General features: G+C 51.0%; 1 protein-coding gene across 1 annotated transcript in view; it reads right to left on the bottom strand.

Annotated features, from left to right (window-relative positions):
- Positions 1 to 19,453, bottom strand: part of SACS (sacsin molecular chaperone) — a 39,626-nt gene extending 20,173 nt beyond the window's left edge. Inside the window, 4 exon segments of the mRNA XM_032956685.2 lie at positions 713 to 797; positions 1,829 to 1,976; positions 3,266 to 3,543; positions 19,342 to 19,453. Coding sequence (XP_032812576.2) covers positions 713 to 797; positions 1,829 to 1,976; positions 3,266 to 3,543; positions 19,342 to 19,344 — 514 coding nt within the window. The 5' untranslated portion in view covers positions 19,345 to 19,453.
- Positions 19,454 to 20,199: the final 746 nt, after the last annotated feature.

Genomic DNA, 20,199 nt, shown 5'->3' with positions numbered 1-20,199 from the left:
AAAAAGAAGTATGTATCTAGAACTTATTTCGCACCGTACGTAGCCAACCGTGCTAATCGTAGGTGCAAGGGAAGGACAAACTGAACACAAAAAGCAGTTCTAATGAAATTAGTTATCATTCTAGATTTAAAAGTGCATAGCGCCAGTGGCTTTCTAATATCGGCAGCAAGAGGGTTCCAGACAGCCGCAGAAGCGCATCTGAAAGCGCGCGATGCAGTGACCGTTTTAGTTCGATGGCCAGCCAAAAGCCACTGCGAGGATGACCCGAGTTCGCAGTGATGGTTTATGCCCCTTGACGAGATCAGCAAGGGTATTGTGGTTCATTTGTGGCAAGCACTTTGTATGGAATGAGTGCGACCGTATAATGTGTTCGTTCGGCCCAATGCAGCTCGGCGATCTGCCGGACGGACATGGTCGGATCCGGCAGAACCCGTTACGACCACGTGCCAAAGAATTTTGTACACGCTGCAGCTTGGTAATGTTTTTGCCAGGAAGAATTCCGCGATGTTCTCGAGAGGAGGCGAGACGTAGCGAGAGGGTTTGCCGTGGCCAGGTGGATGAAGTGAGGGTTAACGACGGAGGGCCTCGGGCAGCTGAGCGGGTCAACGCAAGGCAGCTTGGGGATTATGTGACGAAGGAAGGCAGATGGGTAAGTGGGTCAGGTGAGCAGACAGGTATGCAGTTACACAGGTAGGCAGGTGCGTAGCTCCACCTGCGCCGAGAAGGCCGCGGCCCTGCAGAGTCAACGTCGGCGTCCTGTCCTTGGCCACAGTGGAAACTGCGACGAAATCTGGAACCTTCCGACAAAAGCAATGAAAAACCGAATACGCGTGCGATGTAATTTACAAGCATCTTGACCATCCATATAAACCAAATAAATAATCGTGGGCATGTCAGAATTGGCCGTCGTAATTCTATCTTTTATTTGTTGTTATTTACATTGTCCACAATGTCGCGATTTAATATTTTGTAGTGTGTATAATTGAGTTTTGCATCAAACTACGATCCATTTCTAACAGAGAGGGTCCATACCTACATACATTTGGCAGTTCGTAAGGCAAGGTTCAAGCAAGCCTTACTCTGCTGATGAGAGACAGTGAACGTCCAGATTTTTGCTTGTGCTGAATCAATGCTGCTGAATTTATGCACTTCCATAAGTCCGTGGAGCTGATGGGATGTGTTAATGCATACTTACATTGTTTTATATGGAGGAACGGATATGTGTAGGAGTCGTACTGTCGGTTTATTTATTCTGACATACTTCAATCTGCAATATCAGTTATTCTTGATTTGGTGCTTCGTGAGTGCAGGAATTACTCTGGTTTTTTCGGTAAAGTTACGTAGAAATAATAAATAATAATAAAATTACATAATAGCATACGACGTTTCGATTGCAACGCAAGCAATCATCATCAGGTATAGAAGAGCTTATGTCATTTTATTATTATTTCTTATTTCTACGTGACTTTACCGAAAAAACCAAAGATCAGTTATACTGTTCAGTAAACGCTGATGTAGCATTGTACTTTTACAAACCCACAAATGCCGAGCAGGCTGCTCAGCACCAGCAGAGGGGCCATGCTGCCACGTTCACCATAATCACAACTAATGGCCTGAAAATGCTTGACAATTTTTAATAGATGAAAAATGTAATTCTGTATGTTTGACAGACACCATAAAAACGCAATAATGTATTTTTGCAAGCTGCTTGGTGTGTTTGTTTATATGCCCATTAAAAAGGCAGTGTGTGTTTTCCTTACACGAGCTTTCCATGGCTCTGGTTATGTTTAATCTAGATAATTATTTACATAAACCGTGGTTATTTTACCTCTTTTGTCTCAAAAAAGAGTCTTTGCTCAGCAGTCGGATAACCAGTGTCTTTAAAGATGAGCCCTTTGATGTCTTTAGCTGTGCACCATGCGTCGACTTGGTACACTCTGGGGCCCAGGTATTCATGCAGAATGGTCACCTCCAGCCTAGGCAACACAAAAAAAGTGTCGAGACAGTGTTCTTCCCAGCCTGTGCTCCTTGCACCACGGTCGCTCTGCACAGCCATAGGAAGTTGTCCGCAGAAATGTTGTAGGAGCTGTTGTAGTCGTTCCTATTTTTTCACAAAACACCATGATTTTCACTGGCCATTGCACAAACGTTTGGATTCATGGCTCATCAACGCAGCAGCTGGCTCTTAACGAAATCTACTAATTACTAGCATTGGTCAGTGATGAGTAGTTATAACTTTGGCAAATATGTCCAAGTGTATTGTTATTGGTGCGTGGTGGTCCACAAAAATGTGTTGAGGGTTGGCAGTGACCACCGGGGATCCAGAAAGATTGAGAACTCTTGACCGAGACCAGTGCAGGCCCCATGCATCCCATGGAGCCCCTCATGGTGGCCTGGTCTAAGCGTCTCTTGGGCGATGCGTGGGGTCACGATTAGTGCACAAGCACGATTTGAAGCTTGCGGCCCACTGAAGTGTACGAGGGCCAGTCTAGTGCCCGCGAGCTAGTCTAGGTTCCAGCAGTCCTGTGCAAGCAAAGTTTTTACCCAACTGTGACCATTTTGTTGATGTCTGCAGCATAAATATTTCCATACAAGTATCCAATTTTATGCTTACCCCGAGCTCTCAATACTCTGATAGTGTGCTGTTTTTTGGGTTGTACGCCTTTTGGCGTCATCTGGTCCAACACCAGTGGAGACTAGGCTCTAAGAAAAGCCGTCACGGATGTGGACCAATCAATTTCAAGGACAGTGCATATCATTATCAGAGTTGTCTCTTTTTGTTTGCATTTTGACTACTTGTGTTGTGGTTATTGCAAACATGATCCCTTGTATAAAGGTGTCAGTTTTGGTGCCAGATAAAAGGGTAAAAACCTATTACTATGTGAATACATTTTTGTCAAGCTTATATTTTCTCAGGTGAAAAAAAATAAAAGTTACTCCATTGGGTGAAATCCGTCATATGATGCTTTCCTTTTCCATTCATCTCCTGTTTACAGTCCTCGATGGTGAGAATTCCACATTCCTATGGTGTGGCACGTCCATCTACAGGACAACCAATGTTGACTTGCCCCCAAAACGGTACCTATTTCACTGTCCACAGAGGGATAACGATCCGAATCAACCCCCAACCAGGATTTGAACTTGCAACCTTTCCAATGTGAGGTGCTCACCTCTCCCGCCGAGGAGAAGCTGCAAGACGAATGGCCCTTTGCACTCCGTGTACATCGTGTCACTTACGAATCTGCAAACGCATGGCGGCACTCACCTGTGCTGTATGTCCTGTGGCCGGCGCGTCAGCATTGCTGGCAGTGAACAGGCAGCACATACGGAGGTGGTTGCCAGCTGTCCACCGGCAGGCCCTGCATCACCGGACAGCCTCGCCTGAAGGCATCCTGTGTCCGGCGCCTTGCCGGGCTGTGTCGCGATGGGGGGTGTGGGAAGGTGCTCCCTGCTTGGCATGCCAGGGCGCAGAGAGCAACCACCAGACCCCGGGAAGCACCAGCTCGAGGCAGACGCCGCGCTCAGATTCTCAGCCGAGCCATCCTGAAATACAGTTTAAACAGCTACAGCCCACGCAGCGTGTCTAGAAATAGTCTAAAAGAGTGGTTCAAGCTTATTTTGTTTAAGCAGGTGAGGACTCGGGAGACTAGCGTCTAATTTGCAAGAGGAGACGGACCTGGGTAAGCGAAATTACAAAAAACATCTGATTAAGTATAGTACACATCAATGAAGCGAACAGAAATCAGTGCGAAATAAACCACTCTAAAATGGAGTGGTATCGAGTGCTTTGCCAAATACGCGACATCAAATGCATGAACAAGTTGACAGAATGACCTCCACAAGAGGGAGCTCTCGAGGGTATTTGGTCTCCTCCACACTGACCAGATGTCTTGAAAGAGGTAGAAATGCCCACACTTTACCCCACTACACACGACTTGCCAATCGGCTTATCTGTGGTGACCTCATTATACTTTTGGGTGGACAGAGGTGGAGGGGGGGGATTTTAGAAACTTGCCCCATTATATCAATTGCCGTGCCTAGAGGTGGAATCTAATGGATGACCTCTGTATTGCAAGTCCAGTGTGTGAACCGTTACACCACTGCGGCAGCTCCTAAAAGTGTCAAATGTGTGCTTAATACAGTGCAGGCAAAAAATACCTGGCAGGTAACACATGCCGAAGTATTCACACGTGCATTGCTTCACTTGTGAATTGTGATTATCAATTAACGACACTTTCTGTTGCACGGTGAACCTTATAGTATGGAGATGTCAAACTAACACCATAAAATGAAACCGCAAGCACCATTGAATACAGCCGCCCCCTCTGTCCGGCCAAACCGAAGCTGCTTGGGCATGCGCTGGCTGGGCATGCAGGCTACATGACCCAGCCAAAGCAGCGCCGACTGCCAGAGGAGCTCAATGATGGGACTGTGTCCAGATCTTTCGAGGATATGTGAGATCTTCAAAAGATCTGGACACATGATGGTTCACAAGCAGTCCATCCTAATGGTTTAAGCCAGTAAAGGTGTTCCGGTTAAAGGGTCCACGTTTAGTAAACACAGAGTAGTCATCTGGGCAGAGAAGACCCGCAGTTTTGTGTGAAGTGACGGACCAGGTAGTTTCAAAACAGAGATAAGCAGCCAATGAACAGCTAATGCTACTTGACTGATTCAAAGACCTCTGCTGCCAAACCAAAGATGGCCATGACTACACTGCCAAAGTATGGGAACTCCTACACCCTCTCCACCATCACCCCATTCCTTCTCTAGAAGTTAGGAGATAGAACGTTTGATCGAACCCAAGCAGGAGGTTTTGTGGGACTGAAGTTAGTGAGGCTTCACCTCTTAAGAGACACGCTCCAGGTTCAGCATAGGTCTCAAATTCCTCACAGCGAGATGCAATTAACAGATCTGAGAATACACAACATGGTCGACCACTAAGTGGGGAGCTATCCCTTGACTACAGCTTGGCATTGATCTTTCTTCCATTGTATTTGTGCCAGATGGAGAGTCCTCTCATGCAGGCATGGACATCTGCTCAAACTACATTTAAGAACCAGAGGACATCCCAGTTGCAACCGAAAATGAACAGGGAATGGCACGGACTCCCTGCAACCACATCGAGGCTGTGCCAGCTCCCCTTCAGCTTGTCTGGCAATGCGATGTTCGATTATCCTTGCCAGAACCTCTCATGGCATGCTGAGGCAAGCAATGCCATTGGAGAAACGGCTGACATTTCTTTCGCTGCTTTTGCCATTGCCTCCTCATATCCACCATCGTGCCAAATGGGGCCCGCTGGTCTGGCAGGAACAGGTAACCCCTTCCAACCTTAAACTGAACGAAGGTACTTGACGTCGGGATTGTTGTCTACATGAATTCTGTGGGTCAGAAAGGTGGACCCCAAGAAGCTTGAAAATGTTGCTGGCATTTGAGCTCGGGTGTCCGAGACGAATACAGAGAAACATCGCAGGCGAGTGTTGCAGATGTGATTTGGCAAAAACGTCTATGCTGGGTGGGGCGCATGTGCAGGATGGGGGAGGAATGATTGAAAGAGACAGACACTTGATTGGTCTCCACAGGTCCGACGACCAAAAGGGATGGCTTAGGCTACATGGTGGGAGACTGCCAGGGCAGACTTTGGACAATGTATGTCGACTGTACCGCAGCTGCGGAATCTGCCAGAGGGTAGAAAGCATCGGCTAGGTGTGGTGGAAATCAACGGCTTTGGCCGTTATATTTTGATTAATTTTGCGAAGGACCACAGTTGGAAACTCAAAGTAAAAATGTGCCGGAGGCCCCTAATTGAAGGATTCCTTATTGATTCGAACAGCATACAACACATTTAGCATATACAACACACACAGAACAGTGCAACGCATGTTACACTGCAGAACATTATACCACAGCACACAGAACAACGCAGCACATGCAGATCACTGCAGCACACACAAAGACACATGTCCCCCCGTATAACCTTAACAGACTATAGGGGCAAGTACTGTTAGCGAGGACCTATTAAGGCCAGCACAGCACTCGAGGGAGTTGGTGACCAGCACCATGGCCAACCGCCTTTGTCTCCCCAGTGGCGATGTTTTTACACACCGCACCAACTATTTATTTGAGGCCGAGTCGACCTAGGGAAGGACCAGGACAAATTCAGATAATCGTGACTGGTGTTGCCCGTGAGCGGGAATCCAACTCGGGTCGCCGGGTTCATAGCGCGGCGCACTAACCGCTACACTACGGCACACACAACAACAACAACCGCCATTCGCCACTAAGTGGCGGTGACGTCACCACGACGCTTGTGCCAGGCTATGTGCACCTTGAGGCCACGTGAAGTGTCGAACGCCCGCTGGCAGGAGGTCACGGGGCAGACCCAGGTGCCACGGGTCAACTGACTGAGATGACTGGCTGATGCACCACCTGTGTCCCCTACTGTGACAATTACGACTAAACCACGACTAAAATATCTAACGGCACACACAGCACCCTGTGGCACACACAGCACACAGAGACACTAAGACGACTGTGAGGTGATGCACTGCGTTTTCAAGGGCAGCCGTGCAGCAGTGGTGGAGAAGCCACATTCCCATAGGCAGGAGCCAGGCTGCTCGCAGAAAATCAACACGAGGCACAAGACTCGTGCAATCTATGGCCGTTCACCGGTCAGTGATGATGGTACCCAGGATCACATGAGTGAATACGCAGACCGTGCGTCACCCCCCCCCCCCCACATGCCTCCCTCCGCACAAACTATTACAGAAGTCATCTCCCCGCATTCCGTTGACTTTCGCCGCTTCTGGGAGTGCAGTTCTTCGCCACCAACTCTGGTTTAGCACAAGCAAACTCGTCTCATCGGCACAATCAGACTCGCTTGAACCAATGCTGAACTGCCCGATGTTTATAGGCATGGTCCGAGCTCCCTCCCTGTTAGATATGGGTCCTGTGCTCTATGACGGCTATAGCTACGACCAACAATGCCATTCGCACCCACACTCAGATGCATTCCATTGATCCCTCAGAGTCCATGGGCCCATACCAAATATACCACCTAAGATGCTAAAATCTGAATCAGCAGTTAATCATGCAACGAGTGTATTATATAATCCTGCACCCTCATTGACAATATGCACAAAGTGGTATTGTTAAACAGGTGCCACCTATAGTGGTACCGACATTTGTTTAGGCCCATGCAGTTTGTAAAGCAATGACAATGCGTTTTAAGTCGTGTAGAACTACGTTCTAAGTGGCGCCTCTCGTTAGGGTCTAGAATGACTAGTTAGGGAGTGACATCACTCATTAATCTGTGGCATCACTAGTTAGACCGTGGCATCACTAGTTATGGAGTAGCATCACTAGTTTATGGCGTGGTAACAACAATGAAGACGTGGTATCGCTCGTTAATGTGGCTTCAATAGTTAGTCCGTGGCATCACTAGTTATGGCGTGGCAGTAACAACAATGAAGACGTGGCATCGCTAGTTAATGTGGCATCACTAGTTAGTCCGTGGCATCACTAGTTATGGTGTGGCAGTAACAAAAATGAAGACATGGTATCGCTAGTCAATGTGGCATCACTAGTTAGTCTGTGGCATCACTAGTTATGGCGTGGCAGTAACAACAATGAAGACGTGGCATCGCTAGTTAATGTGGCATCACTAGTTAGTCCGTGGCATCACTAGTTATGGCGTGGCAGCAACAACAATGAAGGCGTGGTATCGCCAGTCAATGTGGCATCACTAGTTAGTCAGTGGCATCACTAGTTATGGCGTGGCATTAACAACAATGAAGGCGTGGTTTCGCTAGTCAATGTGGCATCACTAGTTAGTCCGTGGCATCACTAGTTATGGCGTGGCAGTAACAACAATGAAGACGTGGCATCGCAAGTTAATGTGGCACCCACTGGTTCGGGCGTGGCACCGCTAGTCCATGCACGATATTAACCGGGCATGCCACCACCCCCACGCACGATTCGTACGTACAAGGCTCATCGGGAGCCGTGGACGAAAACGCTCGGTATTGCATACGTGGATGGCCAAATGGTGCGGCAGCAGCGGAACACGTTGTGTGTGTGTGTGTGTTTATATTCCGCGCGACGCAGCTCACGAGCGTTCCGCAGGGTTCGCGTGCGCCTAGACGGAGCGACTTCCCCCCGCACGATAATTACAGTCCCGGTACCTGATACCATTGATATAATTGATATAATTGAAAATTATATCAATTTGGTACAACATGGACTAAACCCCGAGGTACCTACTCTGGTCAGGCACTGCCTCACCAACACCTACTTTACTTGGAATAGTTCCTTCTACAAGCAAAATGAGGGTACTCCCATGGGTTCCCCCTTGTCACCAGTGATAGCCAATGTTTTCATGGAGAAACTTGAATCGGACGCCATTCAGACTTCCATCCTCAGACCTTCCCTGTGGAAGAGATATGTGGATGACACTTTCGTCATTTGGCCACATGGCCTCCCAGCTCTGAACCTTTTCCTACACCACATCAATTCCAGACATCCCGCCATCAAATTCACCATGGAAGTGGAGAAGGATGGCAGGCTACCATTCTTGGATGTTCTGTTTGAGAGGAGACCTGATGGCTCGTTGGGGCATGCTGTCTACAGGAAACCCACCCACACGGATTCCTACTTGAAGCCTGATTACCACCACCACCCAGCTCAGAAGAATTCTCTCATCAAAACTTTATACCATAGGGCTCATTGCATTTCGGACCAACACCTGACCAGTGAATTAAAACATGTACACCTGGCTCTCAAAAGGAATGGATACTCTGACCGTACCATCCGCCAAGCTGTTTCTCCCTCCATACAGAAACAACCACTTGATACTCCGGTCAAAACCATTACACTGCCATATATAGCAGGCGTTACAAAAAAGATTTCCAAAATTCTAAACAAACACAAGATCCAGGTCTGGTTCAACACAGTACACAAAATTCGTGATCTGATCCCATCCGTGAAGGATGTCATTCCTGACTTACAGTACCTCGGGGTTTACAAATTGAGTTGTACCTGCGGTGATTGCTATATCGGGGAGACGAAGCGACATGCCTCTGACCGAATTCGCGAGCACAAATCAGATTTGAAACACGGCAGAACGAATTCTTCTGCTGTAGCTGATCACTGTTAAAACGCTGTGGGTGATCACGATATAATTTTCTCCGATACCAAGGTTCTTTGCAAACCCACGGGTTTTTATCAGAGATTTGTTCACGAGGCAATTCAGATCTACAAACAGACACAATTTCAACCGAGAAGATGGTTTCAAATTAAGCAACCATTGGAAAGATGTTCTAAATAGAACCAAACATTAAACTCATTTTCAATGGTACAGTATATTTTTCAAGTAGTGGTACCCCAAACGTTCGCAGCTTCTTAAAATCCCCTTTTCACACCACCAGCATGTGGACGCTACCGTGCCCCCTCACCAGCCTGCACAGGTCGACCCCCTCCCTACCTTTCATCATGCTAAGTCCGCCTATTAAAATGCAATTTTTTATGCTAATTCATTTGTCAAGGCACCTTAATTACTCTCACACAGCTTAAAGGTCGCGGTCTGAGCTTGGCTGTGTTTCACTCCAGCGCTGTCCTCGAAACAGTCTGTGTTGTGGCCGAAACGTCGTGACTTTACCGAATAGAACCAAAGAGTATAATTACAGTCGCGTTCACTTTCACTCCTCCACGCTTACCTTGACAAGAGCGAGCAACGCGATGTGCGTGTGCTGAGAGTGTGTGCTGTGTGTTATGTGGAGGGCTGCGTGTGTGCTGTGTTGGAGTGCTGTGTTAGAGTGCTGTGTTGGAGTGCTGTGTTGGAGTGCTGTTGATGTGAGTGCTGTGTGAATGTTGTGCTGGAGTGCTGTGTTGGAGTGCTGTGTTGGAGTGCTGTGTGAATGCTGTGTGAATGCTGTGTTGGAGTGCTGTGTGAATGCTGTGTTGGAGTGCTGTGTTGGAGTGCTGTGTGAATGCTGTGTTGGAATGCTGTGTGAATGCTGTGTTGGAGTGCTGTGTGAATGCTGGTGATGGAGTGCTGTGTGTTATGCGGAGTGCTGTGTGAATGCTGTGTTGGAGTGCTGTGTGAATGCTGTGTTGGAGCGCTGTGTGAATGCTGTGTGAATGCTGTGTTGGAGTGCTGTGTGAATGCTGTGTTGGAGTGCTGTGTGAATGCTGTGTTGGAGTGCTGTGTGAATGCTGTGTTGGAGTGCTGTGTTGGAGTGCTGTGTGAATGCTGTGTGAATGCTGTGTGAATGCTGTGTTGGAGTGCTGTGTGAATGCTGTGTTGGAGTGCTGTTGATGTGAGTGCTGTGTGAATGCTGTGTTGGAGTGCTGTGTTGGAGTGCTGTGTGAATGCTGTGTTGGAGTGCTGTGTGAATGCTGTGTTGGAGTGCTGTGTGAATGCTGTGTTGGAGTGCTGTGTGAATGCTGTGTTGGAGTGCTGTGTTGGAGTGCTGTGTGAATGCTGTGTTGGAGCGCTGTGTGAATGCTGTGTTGGAGTGCTGTGTGTTATGTGGAGGGCTGCGTGTGTGCTGTGTTGGAGTGCTGTGTGAATGCTGTGTTGGAGTGCTGTGTGTGTGCTGGTGATGGAGTGCTGTGTGTTATGCGGAGTGCTGTGTAAATGCTGTGTTGGAGTGCTGTGTGAATGCTGTGTTGGAGTGCTGTGTGAATGCTGTGTTGGAGTGCTGTGTGAATGCTGTGTGAATGCTGTGTGAATGCTGTGTTGGAGTGCTGTGTGTTATGTGGAGGGCTGCGTGTGTGCTGTGTTGGAGTGCTGTGTGAATGCTGGTGATGGAGTGCTGTGTGTTATGCGGAGTGCTGTGTGAATGCTGTGTTGGAGTGCTGTGTGAATGCTGTGTTGGAGTGCTGTGTGAATGCTGTGTTGGAGTGCTGTTGATGTGAGTGCTGTGTGAATGCTGTGTTGGAGTGCTGTGTGAATGCTGTGTTGGAGTGCTGTGTGAATGCTGTGTTGGAGTGCTGTGTGAATGCTGTGTTGGAGTGCTGTGTGAATGCTGTGTGAATGCTGTGTTGGAGTGCTGTGTTGGAGTGCTGTGTGAATGCTGTGTTGGAGTGCTGTGTGAATGCTGTGTTAGAGTGCTGTGTGTGCTGGTGATGGAGTGCTGTGTGTTATGTGGAGGGCTGTGTGCATGCTGTGTTGGAGTGCTGTGTGAATGCTATGTTGGAGTGCTGTGTGAATGCTGTGTTGGAGTGCTGTGTGAATGTTGTGTTGGAGTGCTGTGTTGGAGTGCTGTGTGAATGCGGTGTTGGAGTGCTGTGTGAAAGCTGTGTGAATGCTGTGTTGGAGTGCTGTGTTGGAGTGCTGTGAATGCGGTGTTGGAGTTCTGTGTAAATGCTGTGTTGGAGTGCTGTGTTGGAGTGCTGTGTTCGAGTGCTGAGTGAATGCTGTTGATGTGAGTGCTATGTGAATGCTGTTTATGTGAGTGCTATGTGAATGCTGTTGATGTGAGTGCTGTGTGAATGCTGTGTTGGAGTGCTGTGTGAATGCTGTGTTGGAGTGCTGTGTGAATGCTGTGTTGGAGTGCTGTTGATGTGATTGCTGTGTGAATGCTGTGTTGGAGTGCTGTGTGAATGCTGTGTTGGAGTGCTGTGTGAATGCTGTGTTGGAGTGCTGTGTGAATGCTGTGTTGGAGTGCTGTGTTGGAGTGCTGTGTGAATGCTGTGTTGGAGTGCTGTGTGAATGCTGTGTTGGAGTGCTGTGTGAATGCTGTGTTGGAGTGCTGTGTGAATGCTGTGTTGGAGTGCTGTGTGAATGCTGTGTTAGAGTGCTGTGTGTGTGCTGGTGATGGAGTGCTGTGTGTTATGTGGAGGGCTGTGTGCATGCTGTGTTGGAGTGCTGTGTGAATGCTGTGTTGGAGTGCTGTGTGAATGCTGTGTTGGAGTGCTGTGTGAATGTTGTGTTGGAGTGCTGTGTTGGAGTGCTGTGTGGATGCTGTGTGAATGCTGTGTGAATGCTGTGTGAATGCGGTGTGAATGCGGTGTTGGAGTGCTGTGTGAATGCTGTGTTGGAGTGCTGTGAATGCGGTGTTGGAGTTCTGTGTAAATGCTGTGTTGGAGTGCTGTGTTGGAGTGCTGTGTTCGAGTGCTGAGTGAATGCTGTTGATGTGAGTGCTATGTGAATGCTGTTTATGTGAGTGCTATGTGAATGCTGTTGATGTGAGAGCTGTGTGAATGCTGTGTTGGAGTGCTGTGTGAATGCTGTGTTGGAGTGCTGTGTAAGTGCTGTGTTGGAGTGCTGTGTGGACTTGTGCAGCACTGCAATTAAACCAGAGTGCTGAGAGTTGTCGTCAGTGCTACAGGACCAGAGGGGCGCTGTGTATCGGTAATGTCGTGCTCGGCAAGGGAATTGCAAACCCGGCGCACTGCGGAATCGAGGGCACAATAGTGTGCGAGTCGGTCGGTGTATGTGTGTGTCTGTGTGTATGAGTGTGTCTGTGTGTATGAGTGTGTCTGTGTGTGTATGCGTGTGCATGCGTGTGTCTGTGTGTGTGTGTATGCATGTGTCTGTGTCGCTCCGCACTAAGCTTCAGGTCTTCTCCGCCACGGTCATTCCCTCCCTTCTCTACGCTTGCGAAATGTCGACCCCCCCTAATGGAACATCTTTGCCGGTTAGAAACATTTAGGCTAGCCTGCCTACGATCCATCCTGGGTTTAACCAGGCTGGATTGTGTGAGGAGCTCACAAATCTTTGAAAGAGCTGGGCAAGGTCCCATCGGTGAGCTCCTCCGGCAGGCAAGGCTGCGTTGGCTGGGTCATGTAACCCGCATACCCAGCCACCGCATGCCGAAACAGCTTTTGTTCGGTCGGATCGAGGGGGCTAAACGGGCGCGGCACGGGCTAGAGAAGAGATGGAGTGATGTGGTACAGGAGAACGTGGAGTTGAGTGGACTTGCCGATGACTGGTACCAGCGGTGTCAAGATCGCCCTCTGTGGAGGAGGCTCGTGAAGGGCGCTGCTACTGGGCAGATGGAGGCAGTCGCCCTCCAACAACAACGGAGGGCAGAGGAGCGACGCTCACAACAACGAGCGGCGCGCCGGGTGGCTAAAGCACAACAGGCTGGCACAGTAGGGGGCACAGGTGGTGCATCAGCCAGTAATCTTAGTCAGTCGACCCGTGGCACCTGGGTCTGCCCCGTGACATCCTGCCCGCGGGCGTTCGACACTTCACGTGGCCTCGAGGTGCACATGGCCTGGCACAAGCGTCGTGGTGACGTCACCGCCACTTAGTGGCAAATGGCAGTTGTTGTTGTTGTGTCTGTGTGTGTTTAAGAGTGTGTGTAGCGATAGTGTAGCGGTTAGCACGCTGCGCTATGAACCCAGCGACACGGGCTCGATTCCCGTTCACGGCCAATACCAGTGACAATTATCTGAACCGGTCCCGGGCCTCCCCTCGGTCGACTCAGCCTCAAATGAGTACCTGGTGCGGTGGATACAAACATCGCCACTGGGGAGACAAAGGCGGCCGGGCGTGGTGCTGGCCACCTACCCCCTCGTGTACCGTTACCGGACTTCATAGGTGCTCGCTAACAGCACTTGCCCCTACAGTATGTTAAGGCTATATGGGGGATATTTGTCTTTGTGTGTGTCTGTGTGTCTGGGTATTTTGTACCATCGGACACTCCACCCCCACAACTCCCAATCGGTGATGGGGCAGTTGTGGAGAGAGTGGAGAGTTTCCCATACCTGGGTAGTGTGCTTATGACTGGCTCCAGTTTAACAGCAGAGGTCTCCCTCCGAATCAGTCGAGCGGCAATATCTTTTCATCGGTTGCGTAACGCTGTGTGGAAGCTACCTGGTCTGTCGCTCCGCACTAAGCTTCAGGTCTTCTCGGCCACGGTCATTCCCTCCCTTCTCTACGCTTGCGAAACGTGGACCCCCCTAATGGAACATCTTCGCCAGTTAGAAACATTTAGGCTGGCCTGCCTACGATCCATCCTGGGTTTAACCAGACTGGATTGTGTGAGGAGCTCACAAATCCTTGAAAGATCTGGGCAAGGTCCCATCGGTGAGCTCCTCCGGCGGGCAAGGCTGCGATGGCTGGGTCATGTAGCCCGCATGCCCAGCCAACGCATGCCGAAACAGCTTTTGTTCGGCTGGATTGAGGGGGCTAAGCGGGCGCGGCACGGGCTAGAGAAGAGATGGAGTGATGTGGTACAGGAGGACGTGGAGCTGGGTGGACTTGCCGATGACTGGTACCAGCGGTGTCAAGATCGGCCTCTGTGGAGGAGGCTCGTGAAGGATGCTACTGGGCAGTTGGAGGTAGTCGCCCTCCAACAACAACGGAGGGCGGAGGAGCGACGCTCACAACAACGAGCGGAGCGCCGGGTGGCTAAAGCACAGCAGGTTGGCACAGTCGGGGGCACAGGTGGTGCATCAGCCAGTCATCTCAGTCAGTCGACCCGTGGCACCTGGGTCTGCCCCGTGACCTCCTGCCAACGGGCGTTCGACACTTCACGTGGCCTCAGGGTGCACATAGCCTGGCACAAGCGTCGTGGTGACGTCACCGCCACTTAGTGGCGAATGGCGGTTGTTGTTGTGTGTGGGAGCGATAGTGTAGCGGTTAGTGCGCTGCGCTATGAACCTGGCGACCCGGGTTCGATTCCCGCTCACGGCCAACACCAATGACGATTATCTGAACCGGTCCCGGGCCTCCCCTAGGTCGACTCAGCCTCAAATGAGTACCTGGTGCGGTGTGTAAACATTGCCACTAGGGAGACAAAGGCGGTCGGGCGTGGTGCTGGCCACCCTCCCCCTCATAGGTGCTCGCTAACAGCACTTGCCCCTACAGTCTGTTAAGGCTATATGGGGGATCTTTGTATCTTTGTCTGTGTCTCCGTGTGTGTCAGCCTCTCCGCGACACCCCGAATGGCCTTGGAGTCAAGGCGGGAGTGGTGGCGCAGTGGTTAGGGAACTGCGCTACGAACCCAAGTGGGATCGAGGCCTTCCCCCCCCCCCCCCGACCTAAAATGAGTAGGCGACGCGGCGTTGTTGGCCACACCGCCCCACCGCACACGTCGCCACACGCTGGCTAACACAGCACTTGCCCCCGGTACCGTAGTGGTGGTAGTAGTGGTGGCACCTTACACCGCAGGTGTGGGTGGTGGTGGTGATCTGTGTCTCGTTGCCTCAGTGTCTCGTTGTCCCAGTGTCTCGTTGTCCGTGTCTTTGTCTCAGTGTCTCGTTGTCTCAGTGTCTCGTTGCCTCAGTGTCTTTGTCTTAGTGTCTCGTTGCCTCAGTGTCTTTGTCTTAGTGTCTCGTTGTCTCAGTGTCTCGTCTCGTTGTCTCGTCTCGTTGTCTCGTCGTCTCAGTGTCTCGTCGTCTCAGTGTCTCGTCGTCTCAGTGTCTCGTCGTCTCAGTGTCTTTGTCTCGTCGTCTCAGTGTCTCGTCGTCTCAGTGTCTCGTCGTCTCAGTGTCTCGTCGTCTCAGTGTATCGTTGTCTCAGTGTCTCGTCGTCTCAGTGTCTTTGTCTTAGTGTCTCAGTGTCTCGTTGTCTCAGTGTCTCGTCGTCTCAGTGTCTTTGTCTCGTTGTCTCAGTGTCTCGTTGTCTCAGTGTCTCGTTGTCCGTGTCTTTGTCTCAGTATCTTTGTCTCAGTGTCTTTGTATCAGTGTCTTTGTCTCAGTGTCGTTGTCTCACAGTCTCGTTGTCTCATTGTCTTTGTCTCAGTGTCTCGTCGTCTCAGTGTCTCGTAGTCTCAGTGTCTCGTCGTCTCAGTGTCTTTGTCTCAGTGTCTTTGTCTCAGTGTCTCGTTGTCTGTGGGTCTTTGTCTCAGTGTCTCGTTGTCTCTGTCTTTGTCTCAGTGTCTCGTTGTCTCCGCGTCTGCAACGCTCCACGGCCAACACCGGCAACGACGTTGATTATTATTATTACTTGAACCGATCCTGGGCCTTCCCTAGGTCGACTCGGCCTCAAAGCGAGTACCTGGCGCAACGTGCAGTAAACATCGCCACTGGGGAGACAAAGGCGGCCGGGCGTGGTGCTGGCCACCCACCCCCCTCTCGTGTGCCGTACCGCAGGCCCCCATTAGGTGCTGCTGCTGTTGCTGCTACAGCAGCTACTCGCTAACAGCACTTTCCTCCTTCCAACAGCACTTGCCTCCTTCCAACAGCACTTGCCTCCTTCCAACAGCACTTGCCTCCACAAGCATTTCCCTCCCTCCAACAGCACTTGCCACCCTCCAACAGCACTTGCCACCCTCCAACAGCACTTGCCACCCTCCAACAGCACTTGCCACCCTCCAACAGCACTTGCCTCCCTTCAACAGCACTTGCCACCCTCCAACAGCACTTGCCACCCTCCAACAGCACCTGCCTCCAACAGCACTTGCCTCCAACAGCACTTGCCTCCCTCCAACAGCACTTGCCTCCCTCCAACAGCACTTGCCTCCCTCCAGCAGCACTTGCCTCCCTCCAACAGCACTTGCCTGCACAAGCATTTCCCTCCCTCCAACAGCACTTGCCTCCCTCCAACAGCACTTGCCTCCCTCCAGCAGCACTTGCCTCCCTCCAACAGCACTTGCCTGCACAAGCATTTCCCTCCCTCCAACAGCACTTGCCACCCTCCAACAGCACTTGCCACCAACAGCACTTGCCTCCCTCCAACAGCACTTGCCTCCCTCCAACAGCACTTGCCTCCCTCCAACAGCACTTGCCTCCCTCCAACAGCACTTGCCTCCCTCCAACAGCACTTGCCTCCCTCCAGCAGCACTTGCCTCCCTCCAACAGCACTTGCCTGCACAAGCATTTCCCTCCCTCCAACAGCACTTGCCACCCTCCAACAGCACTTGCCACCAACAGCACTTGCCTCCCTCCAACAGCACTTGCCTCCCTCCAACAGCACTTGCCTCCCTCCAACAGCACTTGCCTCCCTCCAACAGCACTTGCCTCCCTCCAACAGCACTTGCCTCCCTCCAGCAGCACTTGCCTGCACAAGCATTTCCCTCCCTCCAACAGCACTTGCCTCCCTCCAACAGCACTTGCCTCCCTCCAACAGCACTTGCCTCCCTCCAACAGCACTTGCCTCCCTCCAACAGCACTTGCCTCCCTCCAACAGCACTGTGATGGCTAACACGCGTAGAGGGGGGCTCTTTGGCTGTGTTTGTTGCGATGCGCGCGTGTGTCTGAGAGTGGGCATGTCCCCTCGCACTGCAGCGTGCGTGTGTCTAGTGTGTGTGTCTAGTGTGTGTCTAGTGTGTGTGTCTAGTGTGTGTGTGTAGTGTGTGTGGTGTGTGTCTAGTGTGTGTGTCTAGTGTGTGTGGTGTGTGTGTCTAGTGTGTGTCTAGTGTGTGTGTCTAGTGTGTGTGTGTAGTGTGTGTCTAGTGTGTGTGTCTAGTGTGTGTGTGGTGTGTGTGGTGTGTGTCTAGTGTGTGTGTCTAGTGTGTGTCTAGTGTGTGTGTCTAGTGTGTGTCTAGTGTGTGTGTCTAGTGTGTGTGTGTAGTGTGTGTGGTGTGTGTGTCTAGTGTGTGTGGTGTGTGTGTCTAGTGTGTGTGTCTAGTGTGTGTGTGTCTAGTGTGTGTGTGTCTAGTGTGTGTGTGTCTAGTGTGTGTGTGTCTAGTGTGTGTGTCTAGTGTGTGTCTAGTGTGTGTGTGTCTAGTGTGTGTGTGTCTAGTGTGTGTGTGTCTAGTGTGTGTGTGTGTGTCTAGTGTGTGTGTGTAGTGTGTGTGTGTAGTGTGTGTCTAGTGTGTGTAGTGTGTGTCTAGTGTGTGTAGTGTGTGTCTAGTGTGTCTAGTGTGTGTCTAGTGTGTGTGTGTGTGTCTAGTGTGTGTAGTGTATATGTAGTGTGTGTAGTGTGTGTGTGTCTAGTGTGTGTGTAGTGTGTCTAGTGTGTGTAGTGTGTGTGTGTCTAGTGTGTGTGTGTGTGTCTAGTGTGTGTGTGTAGTGTGTGTGTGTAGTGTGTGTCTAGTGTGTGTAGTGTGTGTCTAGTGTGTGTAGTGTGTGTCTAGTGTGTCTAGTGTGTGTCTAGTGTGTGTGTGTGTCTAGTGTGTGTAGTGTATATGTAGTGTGTGTAGTGTGTGTGTGTCTAGTGTGTGTGTAGTGTGTCTAGTGTGTGTAGTGTGTGTGTGTCTAGTGTGTGTGTGTGTGTCTAGTGTGTGTGTGTAGTGTGTCTAGTGTGTGTAGTGTGTGTCTAGTGTGTGTAGTGTGTGTCTAGTGTGTGTAGTGTGTGTCTAGTGTGTCTAGTGTGTGTCTAGTGTGTGTGTGTGTGTCTAGTGTGTGTAGTGTATATGTAGTGTGTGTAGTGTGTGTGTGTCTAGTGTGTGTGTAGTGTGTCTAGTGTGTGTAGTGTGTGTGTGTCTAGTGTGTATGTAGTGTGTGTGGTGTGTGTAGTGTATGTGTAGTATGTGTAGTGTGTGTGTAGTGTATGTGTCGTGTGTGTGTTTGGTGTGTGTGTAGTATGTGTGTCTAGTGTGTGTGACTAGTGTGTGTGACTAGTGTGTGGTGTGTGTGTGTAGTATGTGTAGTGTGTGTGTCGTGTGTGTAGTGTATATGTAGTGTGTGTAGTGTGTGTGTGTAGTATGTGCAGTGTATATGTAGTGTGTGTATTGTGTATTGTATGCGTAGTGTGTGTATTGTGTGTATGTAGTGTATATGTAGTGTGTGTAGTGTATGTGTAGTGTGTGTATTGTGTGTATGTAGTGTATATGTATTGTGTGTATTGTATGCGTAGTGTGTGTATTGTGTGTATGTAGTGTATATGTAGTGTGTGTAGTGTATGTGTAGTGTGTGTATTGTGTGTATGTAGTGTATATGTATTGTGTGTATTGTATGCGTAGTGTGTGTATTGTGTGTATGTAGTGTATATGTAGTGTGTGTAGTGTATATGTAGTGTGTATTGTGTGTATGTAGTGTGTATTATATGTAGTGTGTGTATTGTGTGTGTAGTGTTGTAGCGACTTCGCCTCGCATTTGACGCCCGCCCGCCTGACCTCCCTCTCCCCTCGTTCCCGCGCGATGCTGCTCACTCACCACGGCCTCACTCACCACGACCTCACCCCCTCACTCACCACGGCCTCACTCACTACGGCCTCACCCCCTCACCCACCACGACCTCACTCACCACGGCCTCACTATCTCGCCCCCTCACCACAGCCTCACTCACCACCCCCTCACCACGGCCTCGCTCACCACAGCCTCACCCTCACCACGGCCTCGCTCACCACAGCCTCACCCTCACCACGGCCTCGCTCACCACGGCCTCGCTCACCACGGCCTCGCTCACCACCCCCTCACCACGGCCTCACTCACCACGGCCTCGCTCTCTCACCCCCTCACCACAGCCTCACTCACCACGGCCTCCCTCACCACGGCCTCACTCACCATGGCCGCCCCGCCGTCCCCTCGGCTCCCGGGCGCATCCCTAGGCGGCAGCGGCTGCCACTGCCTCCACCGCGGCGTCTCCCTTCCCGTGTGCGGACTCGTCCCTCCCTCTCCTCCTTCTCCCTCTTCTCCTCCTCCCTCTCCTCCTCCTTCTTGTGGCCAACATCGCCAGGGCCACCGCCCTGCTCCATGTGCCGCTCCCTCCGCCCTCTTCCTTCCTCCCGCCCTCTTTCACTGCTCGGATTCCCTCACCACCTCCCTCATCTACACTTCACCTCGTCACTCTCATCCTCACGCGTTAGTTCCTCGTTACTTTTCTCACTCACCGGTCCCTCACTCCCTCACTCACCACTCCACTCACCACTCCACTCCCTCACCACTCCACTCCACTCACCACTCCACTCCCTCACCACTCCACTCCCTCCATCACTCACCACTCCACTCCCTCCCTCGCCACTCCACTCCCTCCCCCACCACTCCACTCCCTCACCACTCCACTCCCTCCCTCACCACTCCACTCCCTCCCTCACCACTCCACTCCCTCACCACTCCACTCCCTCTCTCACCACTCCACTCACCACTCCACTCACCACTCCACTCACCACTCCACTCACCACTCCACTCCCTCCCTCACCACTCCACTCCCTCCCTCGCCACTCCACTCCCTCCCTCACCACTCCACTCACCACTCCACTCCCTCACCACTCCACTACCTTCCTCACCACTCCCTCCCTCACCACTCCCTCCCCCACCACTCCACTCCCTCCCTCACCACTCCACTCCCTTCCTCACCACTCCCTCACCACTCCACTCCCTCACCACTCCACTCCCTTCCTCACCACTCCCATCCTCACCACT

Source organism: Petromyzon marinus, chromosome 18, assembly GCF_048934315.1.
Source record: "Petromyzon marinus isolate PM22_M1 ecotype Great Lakes invasive population chromosome 18, UKy_Petmar_22M1.pri1.0, whole genome shotgun sequence".
In the NCBI taxonomy this organism is placed as follows: domain Eukaryota; kingdom Metazoa; phylum Chordata; class Hyperoartia; order Petromyzontiformes; family Petromyzontidae; genus Petromyzon; species Petromyzon marinus.
Note: the sequence above shows the minus strand (reverse complement) of the source record. Positions and strands in the feature narration are given on the sequence as shown.